Source organism: Crotalus tigris, unplaced genomic scaffold (genome assembly GCF_016545835.1).
Source record: "Crotalus tigris isolate CLP2741 ecotype Arizona unplaced genomic scaffold, ASM1654583v1 scf7180000018675.461491, whole genome shotgun sequence".
NCBI lineage: Eukaryota > Metazoa > Chordata > Lepidosauria > Squamata > Viperidae > Crotalus > Crotalus tigris.
Window position 1 is genome coordinate 376,713 of NW_024097139.1, and position 23,274 is coordinate 399,986.

The following is a 23,274-nucleotide window of genomic DNA, read 5'->3' on the forward strand; positions in this document are numbered from 1 at the left end:
GCTACAATAAAGGAAATACATGGGGGCGGCAAAGAACATTACATATATTCCATGGGCTTGTTCATTTACAAGCACAGTATATTTCTGTCTTATACAAAGAAACTTTTCTTTTGTAAGCTAAATAAACCATTTCCTGCTGTAGTATATAATAAACTACAAGGTCCTTAAAGAGTGGGAAATTGGTAAGGAATCTGAATGAGAGAATTTTAGAACCTTCAATCCTTACATTTTTTCTTACCTTATGAATACAATCTAGTTAAAACTGCTATTCATATAAATAAAATATTAAAAGTATAGGAAGAAACATGAAGAATGGAGTATAAAAACACTAATACTTAAGGATGTATTTATTAGAAAGCTAACTCCACTCTGAGACTGCCAGAACCAGTTAATGTATATTTACCATACAGAACAAATTGCAAGAGCAAAATAAGAAAAGATAGTTTAGAAAAAAAGGGTATCGTTTTACTCTTTGGGACTAGGAATCAATTGGAATATCAAGATTTGTTTGTTATGCTTTAATTTCTATTATCTCCACAATGTCCTCTCAAAATTCAAGATGTCATCATTACTCCATTAATTAAAACCATGGCTGGTCTTGTTTAAGCCTTCGCATACTCCATCCATAAACTTTATTAAAAGCTTATTTCCTTATTTCACTAACTCTGATGATTTACTCATGGATATTAAGCATAGAAAAATGGTGTCTAGAAGTTTGTGCCAGCTATGTGGGATTCAAGATTGCTTGGCTGGTTATGTAATGAATGGGAGGTTTGGGAATTACCAGAATGGCATCACCTGGAAAGCCTGGGATCCACGTAGCTTTGGTTGCAACCCCACTCTTGGTGAGATCTGGTGGAGACAGTGGAGACCAAGCAGAGATGTGGGATCCAGCAGCTATTGTGGAAGTCAACATGGAGACTGATGCAATGTAAAGAAGTCTATTGGTCAATATAAAAGTCTATGGGTCAATATAAAAGGGGGGGAATGACATTGTCATAGGTGTATACTATAGGCCACCCAACCAGACAGAGGAAATAGATGAACTTTTTGGTAGTCAGCTAACTAAGGTATGTAGGAAGCACATCACAATAGTAATGGGGGACTTTAACTACCCTGACATCAACTGGGAGACAAACTCTGTGCCAAGTGGAAGATCAAACAGATTCCTGACAAATCTAGCAGACAACTTTGTTTCCCAAAAAGTAGAGAAGGAAACTAGGGGATTAGCCATTTTGGATATAATTCTCACTAACAGAGATGAAATGAAGATTCTTGCTTTATGCCCTTGCTTTATGTTCCTTTTTGGATTGAATTTGGATTGAATTTGAAGATACGCCCACCATTCCAGTTCGATTCCTTCTTCCTTTAAAGTATTTCTCATTTTTAATTCTCCTTTCTCATTCAAAATGTCTTTATAGGTGGCAGCACCCCCTCGTTTCATCAAATTTGGATGTATGAACATTTCTAATGTAGACACCCAATTGGGAATTTTCATATAATTATTTCTTTTTATTTTTTTCCAAATATCCAATAACGCTCTCCTAATATAATGCTTCCAGAAATACTGCTGGGCTAAATGTCTTTCTTCCCATAAAATAGCGTGCCACCCTGTCTGTAGATCATGACCTTCTAGTGCCAGTAATCTTGTATTTTTGAGATGCATCTACTCACTTAGCCAAACCAATGCCGCTGCCTGATAGTACTTTCTCCAGTCTGGTAGGCCAAATCCTCCTCTTTCTCTAGCATCTTGTAATAGTTTTAGTCTAATTCTTGGTCGTTTCCCTTGCCATATGAATTTTGAAATAAGTCTGTCCAAATTTGTAAAAAAATCCTTTTTGAGCCGCCTTATTGCATTCTTTGACCAAGCGACAAAATTAGTGAACCAGAGGAATGCTGTAGATATAATTTACTTGGACTTCAGTAAGGCATTTGATAAAATCACAACCTACTACTTGATAAGATAGAAAAATACAGGTTAGACAGCATCACCACCAGATGGATCCGTAGCTGGCTGACCGACAGTACTCAGCATGTGGTCCTCAATGGAACCACATCTACATGGAGAGAAGTGTGTAGTGGGGTGCCCCAGGGCTTTGTTCTGGGCAGAGTGCTCTTCAACATCTTCACCAATGATTTGGATGAGGGATAGATGGGGAACTCATCAAATTTGCAGACAACACCAAGCTGGCAGGAATAGCCGACACTCCAGAAGACAGGCTTAGGATACAGGAGACTCTGGACAGATTTGAACACTGGGCACTATCTAACAAAATGAAAATCAATAGTGAAAAAAGTAAGGTTCTACATTTAGGCAAGAAAAACCAAATGTATAGGTATAGTATAGGGGCTACCTTGCTCAATAGTAGTAACTGTGAGAGGGATCTCGGAGTCCTAGTGGACAATCATTTAAATATGAGCCAGCAGTGTTCTGCAGCTGCCAAAAAGGCCAACACAGTGCTAGGCTGCCTTAACAGAGGGATAGAATCAAGATCACGTGAAGCATTAATACCACTTTACAATGCCTTGGTAAGGCTACACTTGGAATACTGCATCCAGTTTTGGTCACCACAATGTAAAAAAGGTGTTGAGACTCTAGAAAGAGTACAGAGAAGAGAAACAAAGATGATTAGGGGACTGGAGGTTAAAACATATAAGGAAAGGTTGATGGAATTGGGTATGTCTAGTTTAATGAAGAGAAGAACGAGTGGGGACATGATAGCAGTGTTCCAATATCTCAGGGGCTGCCACAGAGAAGAGGGAGTCAAGCTATTCTCCAAAGCGCCTGAAGGCAGGACAAGAAGCAACGGATGGAAACTAATCAAGGAGAGAAGCAACCTAGAACTAATCAAGGAGAGAAGCAACCTAAGGAGAAACTTCCTGACAGTTAGAACAATTAACCAGTGGAACAACCTGCCTCCAGAAGTGGTGAACACTCCAACACTGGACGTTTTTAAGAAGAAACTGGACAGCCATTTGTCCGAAATGGTATAAGGTTACCTGCCTGAGCAGGGGGGTTGGACCTCATGACCTCCAAGGTCCCTTCCAACATTACTATTATTATTATTATTATTATTATTATTATTATTATTATTATTATTATCATCATCATTATCAATATCATTATTATTATTATTACTCAGCATATTGTTTTCTTTTACACCCGGATGCAGTGAGGCTTTTGGCCTGGTGTGAACTCCCTGCCCCCTCGGAGTTATCCTGGACCAGTGTGGAGTTTTGGTTGTAATGGTTGATGACTGTTTTTTAAGCCTCCAAGATACTTTTTGCCAAACAAGAAAATAACGGTGGTATATAGAGTGGGAAAGGAGGAAGGTAAAAGGAGCAGAGAGAATATCATATGAGAGTTTGCTCACTTTGACCAGAATCCTACTGTGGTTTGTTGCTTTCCATACTTTGGCCTTGGTTGGCACCATTCTGTTAGACTTGGAACCTGGAGCTTTGTCAATCTGCCAACCATCTAGATTTTTAACTCACTGGATGACAGCAGGGTGAATATGGAATGGTTGTTATATTTGTTGGAACTTGCTAAAGCATCAAACAACCATACAGACTGCTCAATCTCTTGAAACAAGTTTGGGAGATTGTTAGGCGTGGCTGTGAGGGTTCAGGGTGGTTGGTAGCTGGTGCAAGTATGAATTGTATGAGTGGGGTGCATGAATGTCTTGGCTTGGGAGAGACAACTGTGGATACAATGGTACTGGATTAAAAAGTGAGGACAGGCAGTATCATCAAAGTCATGAGAGAAGAGAAGGTAGAGAAGGTTGATAGATTTTTGGGGTAAACCACACTCAGGGATATAGATGCTGTTTGAAAACTATTCATCGCAGTTGTAACATGTAACTGGTTTGGAAATACTTGAATATGGCTAAAATGGGAAACAAATCAAACATGGTTGCTGAGTTGATTCAGTAAAGATTTGCGAAATTAGATTAGATGAATGTACTTCTCAGTGAGACGGGTCTTAAGTGCATCAGGTAATCACACTTAGACACACCCCCGAATGTTTTCATCCTAGGGGACCAGATGTTCAATAGCTCCTTTTCAAGCTGCCTCACCCACAGTCCATTATATGCCAAATGTTTGAGGAGTCTGTGGGGTTAGAGGCAATGCATTAGTGCATTTGAAGTGAACAGTATAAATAATGCATGCCGTGTAGCTATTTCCAACCACATAATAGCTTCAGTCTTTGCTACAATGTGATGCTTGTGCCAAGTGAAAGTGTCAGAGAGTAGCTGCAAGCTAAATGATATCCTCCTGAGGATGTCGAGGTGGGGGAGGCGACGGCTCAGGGAGGCTACAACTGAACTTATGAATCTTCATATTTTTCTACTCAATGCATTTTAATTTTGAGATTTTCAAGCAAGCCACAATTTCAGACTAGAATTTGCAATTTAAAATAGTTGTAATGCAGACAGTAATCTACAGCGTAAATGATTTAATGATATTTCACCATTGAACTTCTGTGTATGTGTGCTTTTGAGGGTGCATGAACACACAGAAAAATTTTAATGAATGCAACATATCACAATAAATGTGCCATTATAAGACCGTGTTCTCTACATTCTGGACTTGGAAACCTTCTATAAATCTTTTGCTGTCAGGCTGGGCTCTGAAAATTGTATAAGGCTGTTGTTAACAAGCTTGGCTCCCAGGTCTGATATTAACTGTTGCGTTCTCCTTTCGCGTGCGAATGATGAAGACGCATGGTGACAACTAATCGATGCTTTATTCTCCTACTCCAACTCCAAGCAAAAAGCAAAAGGCATGCAGGCCTTTTTATAGGGCTTGAGCCCCGGACAGAGTGAACCAATAAGATGTCTTATTTCTTCGCACCTTGAGCATGCGCACAAGGCTGGCGCCGCTCTGTCTGGTCCCGGGCAGCTTTTAGAATGCCCGGGACCATTGCAACAATTCTGGGCCTGCTGAGTTTCCTCATCAGGCCCAGGACACAACACCCCTCCCCCCTGGATAGAACACACACAATTCCAATTTCTTTACAATCATAATAAAATAAATCAAAAGAAAATAATAGTCTGCTCACACGCAGACACCCTTCTGCTACTAACAAAGTTAGCCAACCAATCCACTCTCTAATGTGGACTTCACGTGTCTATCTTCTACCCCACAAAGGTCCCATCTCCTCAACCTAGACCTGTAAAGTCCCTTGTACTGACAAGAACCTCACATATTCACCTAGATGCTTAGGAGGGGCCTTAGCCCGATGTGACCTACACAAGGATAGGGAGGGTGCCTGGCTTGTCAGCTCACGTGCCCGGCTAGGCAGACCAGGACTTGTGCTTAAGGGCGCCTGGCCTACCGGCCCATCTGTTTGGTTCATTAGACCAGGACTTTTATGCACAAGTTTTTGCAGGTGACCCCTGGTGAGGCGTGCCGGCAGAATTGCCAGAGCTTTCCCCAGGCTCTGTGAGAGCAGCTGAAATTCCCCAACCCTCTGAATTGGCTGAGGATTCCCCAACTACTCTGGATGGCTCCAGGGAACTTAGTCCCTCAAGCCTGTGACCAGTCTTGGACGTGACCTGTATTGCAGGTGTGCCCTAATACTCCCAGTCCCCTGTGGCCGAGGTGCCAGAGTCAGGAGCAGCCTCAATGGCAAACCCCGTCTCAGGTGAATTCCTGTTTGGAGCTCTTGAGGATACGCATGACTCCCTGTTCAGTGCAATAGCTGAACTCTGAGGATGTCCTTGCACCTCCCCTGGGAAATCCCTAGCGACCTGCGGTACATCCCAGGAACAGTGAGATTGTGTCTCATAAGGTTGACTGAAGTGTGAGATTGTGTCTCAGGATGTTGATCTGAAGTGTGACTTAATTCCTGGGGCCCCCTCCCCCCCCAAGAGCAGAGGCAGGGGCGGAATCCACAGGAGACAACGACCAGCACAGTTGATCAATGTGACACCACAGGATGCGGCCATCTCCCAAGGTCACTTTGTATGATAGAGGTCCAGAGATCTTACAGATGACAGCAGGAACCCACAGATGACCAGGAGCATAGTTCCTAGCCCAAACTGGATCACCCAACTGTAGTCTCCTTGGTGCCCACGGATGCGACATCTGTGAAGCCACCCGGTCTGGGTGTAGCCTGTCCAATTTAGTAATGAGTCTGCGACCCCAGCGAAATTCAGCTGGGCTCTTCCCTGTGGTTGTGCAAGGTGTAGTGCAGTGTGCAAGAAGAAAGTCAGCTAATCTGTGATGCCAGTTACCGTAAGTCAATTTCTTGAGGGCATCTTTGATGGTGTGTACCATCCTTTCTGCCATTCCATTGGAGGATGGATGGAAAGGAGCCGAAGTTGCATGGCAGATCAAGTTGGCCTGAAGAAAAGCCTGGAACTCAGAAGAGGTAAATTGAGGGCCATTATCCGAAACCAGAACATCTGGAAGACCTGGATGGTCCTGGCAGTAGTAGTGGAGGAAACAGGAACAACCTCTAGCCACTTAGAATGGCTATCAACAACAACCAGGAAGAATTGCTCCTGAAAGGGCCCAGCATAATCTATATGCACTCGAGACTATGGGGTTTGAGTTTCCTCCCATCTATGTACTGGGGCCTGAGGCATTTCAGGCCGAGACTGTTGGCACACTTGGCACCTATGCACCTGGGCCTCGATGGCTTTATTGAGCCCAGGCCACCAAAGATGGCTGTGCGCAAGCGCTTTCATCCTGACTATCCCAGGATGTCCCTCATGCAGAGAGATCAAGTTTCTAGACCTCAGTGATGCTGGGATGGCTACCCTGCTACCCCATAAAAGGCACCCATTAAAGGTAGACAGTGTATGTCTCCTTTGCCAAAAACTTTGAAATGTCGCATCTGGACACGAGTCAGGCCATCCTGACAACACCCATGTCAGCACACATGTAAGCGTGTGATCAGTGGCAGTTTCAGCAGCCACGTCCCTAGCACTGAGGGGAGATTCAGGCAACTCCTGAATGGAAAGAATATTTATGGCAGGAGCAGGTCTGCTTCTACCTGAGTTAAAGGCAATCTGCTTAGGCCATCTGCATGGCCCATTTCTTTTCCAGGTTTGTGAACTAGAGTGTAGTCATATGTTGACAGGAAAATGGACCAGCTCAGCATACGAGGAGAAATGATATGTGGTGTCTGTTTGTTAGTAGTAAACAACCCTAACAGAGGCTTATGGTCTGTATAGACCGTGAAACGGTGGCCATATAAGAAATCATGAAATTTCTTTATGCCAGCCACTATGGCCAAGGCTTCTCTGTCAATCTGAGTGTAATTCTCTGCAGATGACAGAATCCTTGAATAATAGGCCACAGGGACTTGTGTCCCATCAGCCTTCAGATGGCTAAGTACTGCTTCTACCCCATAAGGAGATGCATCACATGCGATGCAAATAGGCAGTTGCTCATTGAAATGCGCTAAAACAGCATTAGAAGTGAGCAAGGCCTTAACCTCATTGAAACTCTTGTCATGGACTTTAGTCCACTGCCAAGGAGCCTGCTTGTCTAAAAGCCTATGTAACAGCTCTGCCACTGCAGCTTTGTGTGGGAGAATTGCATGGTAAAAATTTAAGAGCCCCAAGAAGGCTTGCAGCTCACTCTTGGACTTGGGGCTTGGGGCCTGTTGAATAGTTTGTAGTTTAGCTTCAGCAGGGTGAATGCCTTGGGCATCAATCCTGAAACCTAAGAAGTCAGTAGAAGTAACTCCTATCTTGCATTTATCCTGCTTTAGCTTAAGGCCTGCCTTTCGAAAATGAAGCAAGACAGCCCTTAATCTTTCTGCTAAATTTTGAGATGACTCCCCAGCAATGAGGACGTCATCGAAATACGGACAGACCCCAGGAATACCTTGAAGTGTGCTCTCAATGACACTTTGGAATATGCCAGGGGCTACATTGACCCCAAATTGCACTCTCTTGACCTTGAATGCCCCCCTGTGAGTTACAATAGTCTGGGCCTCTGCAGCTGCCTCATCAACAGGTAGCTGCTGATAGGCCTGTGCCAGGTCAAGTTTTGCAAAAATGCGCCCCCCCTTGAGGGAGGCCAGGATGTGGCTTACAACAGGGACTGGATAAGCATGCTGTTGCAATGCCTTATTCAGTGTACACTTGTAGTCTGCACATATACATATTTCCCCTTTAGCCTTTAGAGGTGTTACTATGGAAGTTTCCCATAGAGTGGAATCCACAGGTTCTAAAATGCCCTGCTGGAGAAATTTGTCCAGTTCAGCATCTATCTTACCTTTGAGGGCAAAACGTACCCTCCTAGGTTTAACCCTGATGGGCGTGATGGTTGGGTCTAACCGTAGCAAAATGGGAGGCCCCTTATAGGATCCTAGCTCTGAACTAAACACATCTGCAAACTCCTTGTAAACCTCTGCAAGGCCCAGCGTTTGCAAGCTGTGCAGCCCAGTTACCTGGATTCCCAGAGCCTTGAACCAATCGAGTCCAATAAGACTCGTACGATCACCCCCAACAACCACCACATCTAGGGAACCTCAAAAATCCTTATACTGTACCTTAAGGATGGCCTCCCCCTTAACACACACCATAGAATTTTGAAAGTCAGTGATTCGATGGCCTGAGTTTAACTCAAAGGCCACTACTGCTGCAAATCCTTTTAAAGGAATTAATTTAAATAATGGAAAGAGCGGACCCTGTGTCCAACTCCATCAGTAAGGGAACCCCTTGCAACCTTACGTTAATGGAAAGTTTCTTCTTAAGGGGCTTGTGTATCCCTGTTCTCAAAATACTCCTGCGCGATGCACAGAACCCCACCCTATGCTGGCTGGGGAGCCTGGTACCTTTCAGACGCAATTCTTCACGAGGTAGGACCTTCTGGTGACCCAAACAGATGGATGTGATGTGGCCTTGCTTGCCACACGCTCTGCAAATGGTGGAGCAAAACCTGCAGTCAGCTCGCTTGTGGCGTCCTCCGCATCTGAAGCATTGAAGAGATGTTAGGGCCTTGTCCAGACATTCCTTCTGCCTCTTTCCAGCTGGCTGGTGAAGCCTATCCACCTCTTCTTCAGGATCTGCTTCCAATTCTTCTTGAGAGTCCTCTTGATGGACTGTAGCTGTTTCTGGAGGGTCCTGATGGGCCGTAAGGCCTTCACAGCCCCACCTGCTGCTTCCTCAGCTGTTACCTCTTGTAGGGCATCTTGGAAAGAGACATCTTCTTTTGCAAAAATCTTCTGCTGTAATTCTCTGCTCCTCAAACCGCATATAAAGTGATCTTGCAGCCTCTCTTCCAGATCCTTGAACTCACAAGGTCTGGCTGCTTGCCTTAAGGCCGCAATAAAGTCCGCAGCAGATTCACCCAGCCTCTGGTCTCTCTGCTCGAATGCGTGCCTCCAAGCAATGATGGATAACTTTGGCTGGAAGTGTTCCTTCAACATTTTCTTTAAGTCAGCATATGTTACTGACTCCAGAGGTGCAGGGGCCACCAGATTTTCTGCGATGTTAAAAACGTCTTGTCCACAGACACACAAAAGAGTTGCTGCCTTCAGGCCATCTTCTCTTATCTGATTTACTCTGAATAATTCTCAACCTGTGCTACGTATGAAGTCCATCTCTCAAGGTGTGAGACATCAAAATCAGATAAGTGGCCAATCTTCGCCATCCTCTAGTTTACAACCTTCACCACTCGCTCCTCTGCAAACTTCTATTGGGGGAAAGGGTCTTTTAGCCGAGCTTACCCTCCAGCGATAATATACTGGCAGGCTGGGACGCTGATTCAGATGCCGTCTTCCCCTCTTCAGGACTTCCTGGGTGAGTCCTTAAAACTTTTTTTTTCTTCAGCTTGCAAAGGATCCCACCTTCGTTGCCAGTGTTGTGTTCTCCATTCGCGTGCGAATGATGAAGATGCACGGTGACAACTAATCGATGCTTTATTCTCCTACTCCAACTCCAAACAAAAAGCAAAAGGCACGTAGGCCTTTTTATAGGGCTTGAGCCCCGGACAGAGTGAACCAATAAGACGGGACCATTGCAACAATTCTGGGCCTGCTGAGTTTCCTCATCAAGCCCAGGAAACAACATTAACCATCAGAGCTTCTACAGCATAGAAAATAAAAGAGTTCCAGGATTCAGTGTGTGTAGGAGAAAGGTAGGAGAAATAACAGTTCCTATTCATATGTTTACACCTAGGGGGGTTGTGGGTTTTTCTCTACCACAACCCCTGGAAATAAGTTATTGACCATTTGTTCCAAATGGGTTTTTTTTTTTTGCAACCAACTCTTATCTTTATTTCTATATGCCATTTTATTTAATTGGTCCACTAGGATCTAAATATATCTTATATAAGATCATTCCCCACCCCTTTTCCTTTATTTGCCTTTCATGGCTATTTAAGCCCTTTCACTTCCAGTTATTTTTCTTTATACTCAAGACCTTCATCTAGATGGGGTTTTTTTGTTTTTGTTTTACCTGATGTCATGTGGCATTTTAGCAACTCTCAGTACAAGAAAGCTATAAATAATCACTGTGTCATATGACACTAAATTTCATTCATGCATTTCCATAGAAAAAGGTTTCATTCCAGCATTCTTGTCTTCTTTTTTCCCTTACAGTTTCCTCCACTTTTTGTGGAACTTCAGAGCAATCAGGGTGGCCAGGAAGATACTTAGTATCTGATGGATAACTGATGATTTGGAGCCAAAACTTAAGAACTCCATCACATTGGTTCTACTTTTTTAAAATTTGCTCCATTATCCTGAATTTCAAATTGATCAGAAGAGTGGGAGAAAGACCACTTCCTCAAGAAGTTTGATTCTATCAGTTTGGATTGGAATCAAGAGGAAAGTTTATTTTCCCACAAACATTGAATAAAGGCATTTCACTCAACAATGCTCAGACAACCATAGTTATTGTAATACATCTTTGCTTAATTTATTTTAAACTTGTTTATTTTAAACTTCTTACAGAGGAATTTTTTTTTAATTCCATCATCACATGATTACCAGGCTATCTATGTGCATGTGCACACAAACAAGTTAGCCAACTGAGGATTTCATATCCATGAAAATTGTCTCTTAATAAAACTGTCTGTTGGTTGCTCCACCAGTTTCTTTTTGAAGAATCTTTACCTCTTTTTAATCTAAGCTAGTTACCTCTTTTTATCTAAGTTACTTCCATTTTTATACTTACTGAAGTGATTATGAAACAGAAACATATTTTTCTTTGAATATATTATTTGGATGAAGTGGTGACACAACAGTAGTACTAGTAGGTAATGTTTTAATTAATGAAGTCTCTGAGCTAAAAAATATTCTTTCTCATCTTCTCAGAAGTACCAATTAACTTCTCATTACAAAGGCAAAGAATTTTCTCTCAAAATATTACTTTATGTCAAGTAGTCAAGTACCCACATTAATGGATGGAACAGTACTGCCTTGGGCAAGGAATAGTTTTAAAGCCACAGAACTAGGTCCACATGATGAAATGGGAATTTTGTCATGCATTTTGAAATGGGCATTTTAAAATGAGTAAAGAATTCTAGTTAATTCTAGTTAATTGTGGTGTATTATGAAAGCCCTGGATGGGAGATTAAGAAGTGAATATGCATTTGTTGTTTTAACTTAAAGAGTACTGGTTGTTTCAGCTATATGACATTCTAGACAAAAGGAATATCTTACATAACAAATATAGCAACATTCTAGGGCCCTTCAATTTTTTACCAATTTATTATGAAATAAGATCTCATGGGTCATCAAAATATACAAATAATAAGGATTAACACTAAATGACTGTCTGTAGTAGTAAACTTTCATGTGCTCAGTTATTTTCTGAGGCACACCAAGATCCTTATAATCTGTTCTTGGGAATCTGGTGATAAATATATTTTCTATAACTATTTGAGCTATAAATCTTCATTTGTTCATCTAATGCTAGCATTGATGTGAATTCACGTACCCCAGTGGCCACAACAATGTGTGTGTGTATATATATGTGGTATATATTGTCCTGTTGCATTGGATGTAATCCACATGTGGAAACTTAGATATTTTTAAGTAATAGGAACACATACGCTGAACTCAGTATAAATCATCTGTGACAGAGCAGTCATATGTATCAGTTCAAATGCAAGGATGGCTACCCTATTTTGTCATGGTTTTTTTTTCTCTACAGATTGTATTCCGGAAGATCAGTGATGTAAAACGAGAAGAAGAAGAGAGAATGAAAAGGAAGAATGAAGCCCCTTTGGTCCTGCCACCTGATCATCCAGTCCGTCGGCTTTTCCAAAGATTTCGGCAGCAGAAGGAGGCCCGACTAGCTGCAGAAAGAGGAGGCAGAGAAGACCTCGATGTTGAAAAGGGCAACATTTTAGGAGACCACTCTTCCCACACAGTTGTCAAAGCCAGCATTGTCACAGTAAGGGAAAGCCCTGCAACTCCAGTTGCCTACCAGTCTGCTTCAACATCAGGTATATCTGATCAGGCCAGACTACAAGCTCCAGTTTCAGACTATGTTGGCGGGAAAGCAGCAGGAGATTATCCAAAGCGTAAAGGCTGGGCAAAATTCAAAGATGCTTGTGCCAAAGGAGAGGACTGGAACAAAGTTTCCAAAGCTGAGTCCATGGAAACATTGCCAGAAAGAACAAAAGCAACAGGTGAAGCTACTTTGAAGAAGACAGACTCTTGTGACAGTGGCATCACAAAAAGCGACCTGCGCTTGGACAATGTAGGAGAAACACGAAGTCCTCAGGATCGAAGTCCCATCCTTGCAGAAGTCAAACATACTTTCTACCCTATCCCTGAACAGACTCTCCAGGCAACTATGCTGGAAGTGAAACATGAATTGAAGGAGGACATCAAAGCTTTAAACACAAAAATGACCAATATAGAAAAACAGCTTGCTGAGATACTAAGGATATTAGCCTCTCGAAGAAGCTCTCAGACACCACAGGAGCTCTATGAAATATCAAGACCCCAATCTCCAGAATCAGAAAAAGATATGTTTGGAGCAAGCTGAGTGGTTCTTTAAACAGGAGTGATTTGAATATCCCTGAAACTCTATCCAACACCCAATTAATGTGTTTAAGGAAACAGAACATTTTTTTTTTGATGATCATGATTTGAGGGGCCAGCCTGTTAACCATGTCCCCTCTCTCTTAATGGTACAGTAACAAGAATTGCAACCTCATGTCAAGATGGCAGCTGACTCTGAAGTCTTTTTGACAGCAAGGGTACAGTTTATAATGTTTTTCCTACTTCATTCATGCATCTTTTTCCACTTAATGTTATTTTTGACAAAAACGTAACTAGAGAACTGAAGTTTCAAGCATTAGCTTCATATATTTAGCAAGTTTGTATAATCTCTTCACATGGAATGTGTGAGACCCAATTCTCCCTGCTGATAAGATAATATCTACAGAAGGGCTCCACAAAAAAACAAAGACTTAGTTTGTGAAAACTTTGATCCTTATTGAGTGGGAAGATTCATGTGGCTCCCTCATGTGAGATGTTATTGTCTATGTGTTGTGGAAGAGATTTCCTCCACTCCTCTTTAAAAATATTTAGTCTAAGGCAATTGGACCAGGGAAGTTCAACTGTGTTCTTTGCAAGCTTCAGGTTGCAAAATTGTCTACATTTTTTTTATTTGTTGGTGGGTAGCTAAATAAGTTCTTGTCTGGTGAAATGAACTTATTTTGCCTCCCCTCCCCCTTCATCAGAAATTTTAGGGATTCCTGTTATAGTAATCAAGAAAAGACCCAGAAAGAGATGACATTTATGGAATTTGTCATCAAGAAATATAGTTTTTAATTTCAGCTATGATTCATAGCAGGCGTTATAACTTACCAAATAGTTGGTAAGTATCTGTATCTCTTTATAAAAATAGAATAATAATAGATCAAGGAGCTCAGCTGTCCAAAGTATTGAAGCTTTTTCAAAGAAAAACTTCTACCTAGAGTGGTATTAATGACAAGAAAAATGGCCTTCTCGCCCACACTAAATATTTATCACATTTTGTACTTACCTCATTTTTTTAAAAAAAAAAAACCCAACCCTACTCATTTTATCATTGAGTTTCTTTTCAGCATTGTAAACACCAAAGGATATTGAAATATTTATACATTAGAAGCAATGGTGCATTAATAACAAACCATTTCAATGTATTTTTTCATTGTAATGGTCTCCAGTACCTCATGAAGAAGTGTTGTAGTATTTATTTTTATTCTAAAAGCTCTGATTACTCTCTGATCTTTTCTTAAAATAATCTGATTAGGGCATGAATGAAACATAATGGGGAAGATGTGCAAGGGTTCTAATACTGTCCCACCAAGGAGAAACAGTATCTGCTTGACTAAGACAGTATGGTCTATGATTCAGCAAGATTTTTCTTAGATTTCATAATTATTTTTATAATCAGAATGTGATTATACTAAACCACAAGTGGTTTATATATACACCCATTATGATTTAATATTATGAAAAAAATAATCCACAGTGATTTATTTAGTAAGTTATATTTTAAAATTCCTGGTGTAGCCTTGTTGGATGTAAGGAAAAATCATAGATCAGTGGTTGTTGAGATGAATAACTGATCTGTCATCTCTAGAATATTGTTAGATAATTTCAAAGCATATGAAGGAACCAACTGATGCAAATTATAGTATTGATTTTTAAGAGCAGGGGTAGTACACAATTGGAGCAAGCATAGTACTGAAATAGTGTGTCTTGAGATATTTAATCCTGCAGCAATTGCAGGAAGAAGGATAACATAGCTATAGCTAATTAAGACCCATTGCTCCAATTTCTGTGCCAGCTGGGTTTATTTACCTCTTTTTACCTTTTTTCCCCTCTTTTCTATACACTTCTTTTGGAATGGTCCATGGACTGTTGGACACAACTTCCTTAGTTTCCCGGATCAGATACTTAACACTGTATCTGCCTTTTCGTTCTAATTTTATGTGTTTATTTCTGCAGCCAGGAGATTCAGTCCAAAAATTGATCTCTCTAAATTAAACTGGGAATTTGTGTCTAAACATCCAGCACCTTTCATATAATTATGTCAGAGCAATTAAATTTAGTGACACTGTTGTATCATTAGGCAGGAACAAGGTTCCCATAAATACAACTTGATGGACTGCAGATATAGTGATGCCTCCCTGCTTACCATGGTTTGGAAACTAGGAGCCAAGTTTAAGATTTGGCTCTTTTACCCTCCCCTCTCTCCTTCTACAATGTAAAAGTCCTCTTCCTTTATCTGCCTACCTAAATCAGAGTTTAACAGCACATCTGCTTTGGCAGTAATCATGGGTTAGGCTAAATAGATAGTGTTGCCTAGTTAACATCAATGCATTTGTAATGTTAAACCATGGTCAAAACAAAAATGGGAGTTGGAGAAAGACTGAGGAGCAAAGAGCTTGATTGCTCAGGGATTTTTTTTTCTTTTTCAATTTTCAACTGTGTTTTGTAGAGTTTGTGCCAATTCTTTGCTTATGGAAGAGAGGTACAGAATCTTTTCTAGAGAAGAGACAAAAAATATATCTGATTTACAGGGAATCCTTGATTTACAACCAATCAATTAACAACTGTTCAAAGTTACAACAGCCCTAGAAGAAGTGATTTATGACCGATCCACTTAGGACTATTGCAGCATCCCCTTGGTCACATGGTCACGATTCAGGTGTGATCACCATTTGCAACCACCCCAGCTTTTGACAAGAAAAGTCAATGGGAAAGTTAGCAGGAAAGGTCACAAGTTATGGTCACATGATGCTTTGCTTAACAGCCACAGAAAAAAGGGAGAAGTCATATGACTTCTCACTTAATGACTGCACCACTTAACAAATGTTCCAGTCTCCATTGTGATTATAAGTTGAGGACTACCTGTATTCTACCTTTAGGTTTCATGAACATGAAAAGCAGGAACATATGACTACTTTTGGAAGTCCCTTCGAGCTGTACTTAAGATTTTCAGAGTTAACATCTTATCACAGCATTCATTTCTGTTGTGGAAAGTAATACTTCTGTATTCCATGCAGGCACATGAAGTTGATAATGATGGGGATCCCAACTGACCTGTGGCAAACTGCTTTTCTCATAACAGTAGCTGTTTATTCGTTGCTTTCTGACAATACTGATTTCCCTATATATTGACCAGATCAAATAAGATCTTGCCCTATGCCATCCTCCCCTCCCCTCTTCAAACCATTCTAATTTCTAAATTCCAGCCAAGATCTTTGTAGAAAGATTTAATGGTTGTTCAACTGCAAAGATGCAGACCGAGCTTTTGCTCTCATCTTCATAATTATTAGAGATGAAAATAGAAATTGATTCCAATTATACACAACACATAATGTTCAGTAGTTAGTAACTCTGTTAAAATCCTGGAAGTAACTGTGAAGAATGTTAGATTTTAAGATTAATCTCTTCTATATAGGATTATATTATGAAGTTAAATCATGAGGTTTTGTGCAAAAATTAGTGCCATTTTGCTGAATTTATTATACATGACATTTACATTGACAAGTTCTGGAAGTGGAGTGTTTAGTTGGCTAATCGATTAGAAAAAAACGAATTAAAGGCCTTTTAACATATTTTAAGGGGCATTTCCACTTAACATGACATATATATCAGGACATATATTCATATATATGTATGAATAGAGCTCTTTCTTCCTGGACCCTACTGTATCTGCTTCCTTTTTTCTATCCTGGCTTCTTGTATTTTCAGAGTATCATTTGGAAAAGTGTGGGGTCCAGCTGGAAGAAAGAATAAAAGTTTGTCCACTTCAGATAGAAGTTTCTTTTGGTTATATAATAAGAACTCTGGATCCCTGCTGATGTAGTTAGTTTGAATGTCTGTATTTACAAAAACTGTAAGTGGGAGCAGCCATCTTAGGAGACAAATTGCTCCTTCTCTCCAATCAGGTGAAGGTGCCATATTTCTCACAGCCTTAATGTGGTTCTGTAGGGAGCAACCAAAAATGAAGAAAATGGGCTTTAGGTTCTTCGTGGTCTCCAAGTTTGGATGTTTTTCTGCAGACCTTCTGCTGATAATGTTACCCAGCCTGGTAGCCAAATCTCTGCAGGACAACAACCAAATTCAGAGAATACCAAGAACACAAACATTTCAATCCTAAATTACATATTATGTGCATTATTGAAAATAGGTTTTCTTCTCTACAGATCATCATTTATCCATTTGCAAAATTATGTAGATTTAAATTTATTAATCTGTTAATATGAAGCCATATACAGTAATTAATAGTTTAAGGTGTGTACAACTGGGAAATGATTCTTGCACTATGTACCAAAGGTATACTGTAACTAGAAAAACCTTTAATCAAGATTTATTTTTGGGGGGTCTTGGCATATTTATAGCCATTTGTAAAAAAGGAAGGTGAGGAGGAGAAATATTTCATAGATTTATCATCTAAAGTAAGGTAGCTTAGAAATGTAATTAATATATTATTAAGACTTTATAGGTACTATGCGTTATTAAAAGTTATAGCCTTATATCTACTTTTAACTATTTGTGGTGTGTGTGTGTGTGTGTGTGTGTGTGTGTGTGTGTGTGAGAGAGAGAGAGAGAGAGAGAGAGAGAGAGAGTAATACTGTTTAGCATTGTGATTTTAAAAAATGATGCTGTAGTCTAATATCTGTGAAATAGAATGTCCTCTTATTGCAGGATGTTAATATAGCAAAAAAGGCTGCTGCTGTTGTTCAACACAATATTCTTTAAAAAAATATAAAAGATATAGTTTATAGGTGGCAAAATGGCATATTTTTAAGTGATCATTTTATTATTTGATAATCCATAGGTGGGGGTGGTCCACGATTGGTGCTCATTTTATTATCTTTTTGCTTTAAAATATTTAATTCTTTTCAGCCACAAAATGGTGCTTATTCCTGCTAAGACATATGGCCATCTCAAGCCCTGAGGTCCTTAAATCCAGAGTCTAATGTACTGAGTTGTACACTGATTATGGAAGGATTATGGTCACTGAGAGGGACGTTGCTAGATTATGATATACTATCATCAACGGCCATGTGAACTCTGGTTTGACTAATTGCATTTCTAGTTGGTTACCCAAAAGCAATTTCTAGGGCTAAATACCCTAATGGAAGGAACACTGTGGCTGTTCTGTTTTCTGAGCAGTGCATCCCCAAAAATTGTGAATTTCAAGCTCCAATCTATGAAGGGAATTTAAGTAGAGATTTTGGATTGAATTAAATCAGACCAATCCAGCTTAGGCTCCATTGGCCCCATATTATCTATATTTTGCCACCTGGTGACTTTTGAAAGTATAAGGATTGCAAAAGCAAGACATTGGCAGGCGGATATATTTTGTGGGAGGAGGTTAATTGATTCACCCACTTGTTTTGCAGAACAGCTCTAATAGGTAAAAAAAGACACTGAAATTCTAAGCATTTTTGGAGTCCAACTCTGAAGCCAGTTTGGTTCAGAAATACCTGACCACAGGCTTTGTCACATAGCAAGTCTATAAAGTCTGTAAACATTTTAAGGGGGGGGGGAGAATACCCAGTGGCAATGCCACATAAAGCCATTGCTGTTCTCCTTTGCATTCCTACTTCCCATTAATTCATCTGTGCCCTATAGGGGAAAATTGAATATCGCTAAGATCAACATAGATGATTTTTATGCACTGACAATGGTAACTGACAAGATATGAGAGCAGAATTTTTTTTTTGTGCTGTCCTGTGTCTTGGGATAAGGCTTATTTAACTTCATTGTAAGGATACGAGTACAAGTTTTTGGGAGTTCCTAAGTGTGACATAATGATATTTGAAAATTGTTCATCACAGGCCTGAAGACACTGGAGTCAAGAAGCTCCTAAGTCATGGGTTTATTCCATATGATGAAACCTTTCCCCCTCTCCCAAAAGTATGCATAATTTTTCCAACACAACTATAAGTAAAAGATGTTTTGCTCACTCTCATAGAGGCAGCCATCACTGATGTCCCAGATTACACAATTCTATTTGCAGAATATTGAGTGCCCTACACTAAATAAATAAATATGAGTGGGTTTTGTTTCCTGTCCCAAAGGTGCTTTTTCCAAAAGGCAACTGGACCTTCTTAGTTTTTACTTTGAAAACATTGTGCTTCTCATCCAAGAAGCTTCTTCAGGTCTTGGATGAGAAGGAAAACGTTCTCAAAGAAAAAAACCAAGACAGTCCATAAACATTTTGTTTCCTGCTTTTCTAACTTTTGCCTATATTCTGATGCTATTAATGTTTTCACCAATGCTATTATAAAAATATCACAAATTCCATTTACTCAGGGAAAAAGGGAAAAGCCTTGTAACACAGAATGCCTACAGCTTCAAACAAAAGGATTGATTGGGAATACTTGTTGATAAATCACCATAATGACAAAAATTTTAGCATGATGATGAAAAATGATGAAAAAGTCAGCAAAGAGAATTGATTTCAGATTGTTTCAATGGGTCTTTAAATATAATTAAGAGTTGGTCAAGCCCCATGTATATATGAGAGATTACTCATTAGTCCATTGTAAGTATTGACCCCTTTGGGAACAATATAGTGTATTTTCATGACTTACAGGATATTCATAATGGTAAAACATAAAATGGTAAAAAGATGCTTACTTGGACGAATTGTATTTTTGAAATTTTCTTGGAGATGTTCAGATAAAATACTTGATTTTTGTTGAAATTGCAGGCTTAGTTAAAAAAAAGTTCTATAAAATGATACAACTTCTTAGAATCATTTTTAAAAGCCCATTGTGTCTTTAGAATATATGTATTTGTATCTACAGTTATAATGTGCAATATTAAAAACACACTTCTTGCTTTAAATTTTATTTACAGCGCTGTCCTGATTTTCCAGAGAACATCCAGTTTAACTGCCACGAAGGTGATGTTCTACTCCTACAGTACTTCACTGTAAGGACTTGAAAGAGCTTTTTGCTGTGAACTTCCTGGCTGATTTTTGTTTTCTTGTTTTGAGTGGAGATTTTGGCATGAAGCCACATAACACATTATTTTTATATTAACAAATGAGTGTCATGGGATTTTGCAAGTGCGACACACACATACTGCTGTTAGTTTAGAACAGGTGCTTTTGGGCAAATAATTTCTGTCCATTAATGTATCAAAAACAAAGGCATTTTTCCTTCCATGGATAATTGTTTTCGTCCAGTTGAGTACAAGGATCAAATTTATTTCCAGTTCTGTTTAGGATTTCTCTTTGCTGGTATTGCTCAAATTTGTATTATAAATTGTGGATTACAATTATGCAGTTGGACTATGACCCAATACATTTCAACATGATTATAACATATGTGCAGATACCTGTATATCATTGAAGTGTACTATAAATCATTCAGCATAAATATAAAAGTGAATCATATTTAGCCACTGAAAGAAAAAAAACAGGGACTTCTGAAGTCCATCTTCAGGAGGAGATTAAAACGTCAATGTAGGATAGCAAGCATACAGCATGAGGCCAAAGAATTTCATCTTTACTGTTGTCATAAGTGAGCAATCCATTTACTCTGCAGTGAAGATCCAAGCTTGAAACGAGTTTGGGCTTTTGCACTTGCCTCATAATCTGATTGTTGATGTCCTTTTGTTGATATGGAAGGGAGCATGCATGATGCCATGAATATTGCATGTGGTATCAAGTGGACAGGAAATTATAAAAACTGTACACAAATCAGATGGCTTTGGTATTTAAAAGATCTGATTCTCCAAACTGGCATTCTAAAATGTTCCATATCAGACATATATCAAGATTGCAATAAGAAAGCTACCAAAAGAGTTTGTGTGTGTGTGTGCGTGTGCGTACACCAGAGCATCGGTTTTCTATAACCATGGATAAGGAAGACGATAGCCAGGTGAAACCTTTGCTTTCATCTAGAAATATCATTTACTGATTAGTTGAACAACAAAATAGTCAAGATAGATCCACACATGCAATATTGGTTCCTTTTGACCTTTGAGAACTAAATTTGAAGAGAATTGGAGTGCTCTGTCGGTGAGTGTACATGTCCTCCTGATCCTCTTTCTCCAAGCTCTTTGCTGCAAGGGCTACATCGTGATAGTTTGCATGTCAATGGGAATTGTAGGGTTTGTGTTGGCATATTAGGCAAAACTTTACAATATTGCTATCATTTCAGATAACTGCTAATAACATTTCTCTTCTTATTGTGTGGTTCTCTTCTTATTGTGTGGTTCAAACGCAAATTATTACTTGCAGTTTGTAAATGCTAATCCTTCCCCAACAATTAGGAACTGAAAAGATGACTGGAGAACCTGAAAAATTATGTGGATATAATGCACATTTGGGCTGTAATCTGAAATATGTTTAGCAATGGTTAAGACTTATTAAATTCTGTCTTCTGCAAAAACAGGCACAGGACTGAGCCCTAAATAGTTACTATGGAATCAAGACTATAGTCCTTAGGGCAGTGGTGGCAAACCTATGGCCCGGGTGCCAGAGGCGGCACTCAGAGCCCTCTCTGTGGGCACTCGCACTGTCGCCCCAGTCCTAGGCCTGCAGCTGGGTTTTATAAAACCTTTTAGCTTTAGGCCTCCGCCGTGTGCAAAAAAAAGGTCAATCAGTCAATTTCAACTTCTCGCAGAAAAAAAAAAAAGATCTTGCAAAGTTGGGATTGATTGATTGAACTTTTTAGTCCCGCCCAGTCTGCCATTACCACCATAGCCACGCCCACCCTATGGGCCACACCCACCCTATGGGCCACACCCACCCAGCACCCGACGATGCATAAGTGGGTTTTGGATTGCAGTTTGGGCACTCGATCTCTAAACGGTTCACCATCACTGCCTTAGGGCAATCCTTCAGTGCTAAAGCAAGTCTAGTAATGAAATGTTATGATGACCATGGATGCTCAATCTGCAAAAACTTATTACACAGGATCTGATCAGCATTTGCTAAACTTTAGTGCTAAATAGCACTTCAGATATTTAGATATTATTAATTATACTTATTTAAATATTTGTGGAAAAGTGTTACTTTACTGAAAATACAGCTTTCAGTGTGCATAGTAGATCAGTGGATGCAAGAGCAACCTTAAGTCTCATGAGTGAAAATGTCATTAGTAACTTCAAGAATGACCTGCTCTCCATCTTTTATTGAAATGTGCCAATATAATCAGGTGATATTCTGTGTTTTCCAATGAGAATTCTAATGTTCACAGCAGGACTTTCATGTTATGTTGATTCCCACTGTATTTCTGTAATACACAGTTGGTTTGTATACAGAACAACTATATCTCCATTGAGGGAGGATGCTTTCTCACTCTTAGAAGGCATCCCAAAGTGCTTATATTACTGCAGTTTCCACAAAACAGAGTCTCTCTGGGTGCTGCTGTTTTCAGGTATCCTTCTCTGCAGTCTTCCCCAACTCTCCATGTCCTCATGTTGCATTGGGGCTACAATGCATAGGATTGCCAGCAGTATAACAACTGCTTGGGGGTTGTCATTTAAACACATTTGGGGGGGGGGGAATGCTAAATTGAGGGACATCCATTCAATGCTGTATTTCCCTGCCTTTGAAGTCCCTACTTTTGTGCCACAGTGGCTAATATGTACTCAATGGAAGCCCATTAGGGAAGGCAGCTCCCAGGGGTTATAAGAGTAATGACCAGGCACCAACATTCAAAGTAAGAATAAGCATTTTGAAGGAAGGAAACCTCACTGGGATGTCTCCAAGCATTCAATGCAAGTTGTATAAGACACATTATCATTAGTACTATTTCTTTGATCTGTGGGTATTTTTTTTCCAAACTACTTTCTTGTGGTAATGATTTATTCAAGCTAAGTAGAAACCAAGCTTCCTGCAATAAAATATTTTAACATTTAGCCTTAAGAGACTTTCTGTAAGTGATAGAACTGAAACTGTGATGCTGTTGTGGACTCCCTTTATAATGTTTTGTACAGTGCAGATCACTACAGTGTTGCCTCAAGATATAACGCACTTTGATTAGATTTCTTAAAGTCTAATAAGAATAACTTGTCAGTAATTATATAGATTTTTCCACATACTGCCTTCGCACTAGTTTTGCTGTAGCCTTTACTCCTTTCCCCAAAGGGAAACACTTGATCACCTCATCATGGACACTTTCATAGATTGGGGACTTGTCTTGGTAGGTTGGTCAAAACCTCTCCCCCAACCCCATCATTTCATTATCTCTTGACCAAGTAGGTGTGTTTCTCTGCTGCTGTAATTGTCTTTTTCCACATGACTCCTGAATGTTGTACAAAATGATTTGTTGTGAGGAATCCCACCATATTATTGTAACTGGATTTGAGATGACCCATGCTGG

At 39.8% G+C, this 23,274-nt stretch overlaps 1 protein-coding gene across 1 annotated transcript; it reads left to right on the plus strand.

Annotated features, from left to right (window-relative positions):
• Nucleotides 1-788: 788 nt before the first annotated feature.
• LOC120313411 (potassium voltage-gated channel subfamily H member 1-like) lies at nucleotides 789-21,486 on the plus strand. The gene is made up of 4 exons (XM_039355324.1): nucleotides 789-931; nucleotides 1,422-1,455; nucleotides 12,123-13,179; nucleotides 19,796-21,486. Exons 1-3 carry the CDS (start codon nucleotides 789-791, stop codon nucleotides 12,963-12,965), a joined length of 1,020 nt encoding a protein of 339 aa, XP_039211258.1. The 3' UTR covers nucleotides 12,966-13,179; nucleotides 19,796-21,486.
• Nucleotides 21,487-23,274: the final 1,788 nt, after the last annotated feature.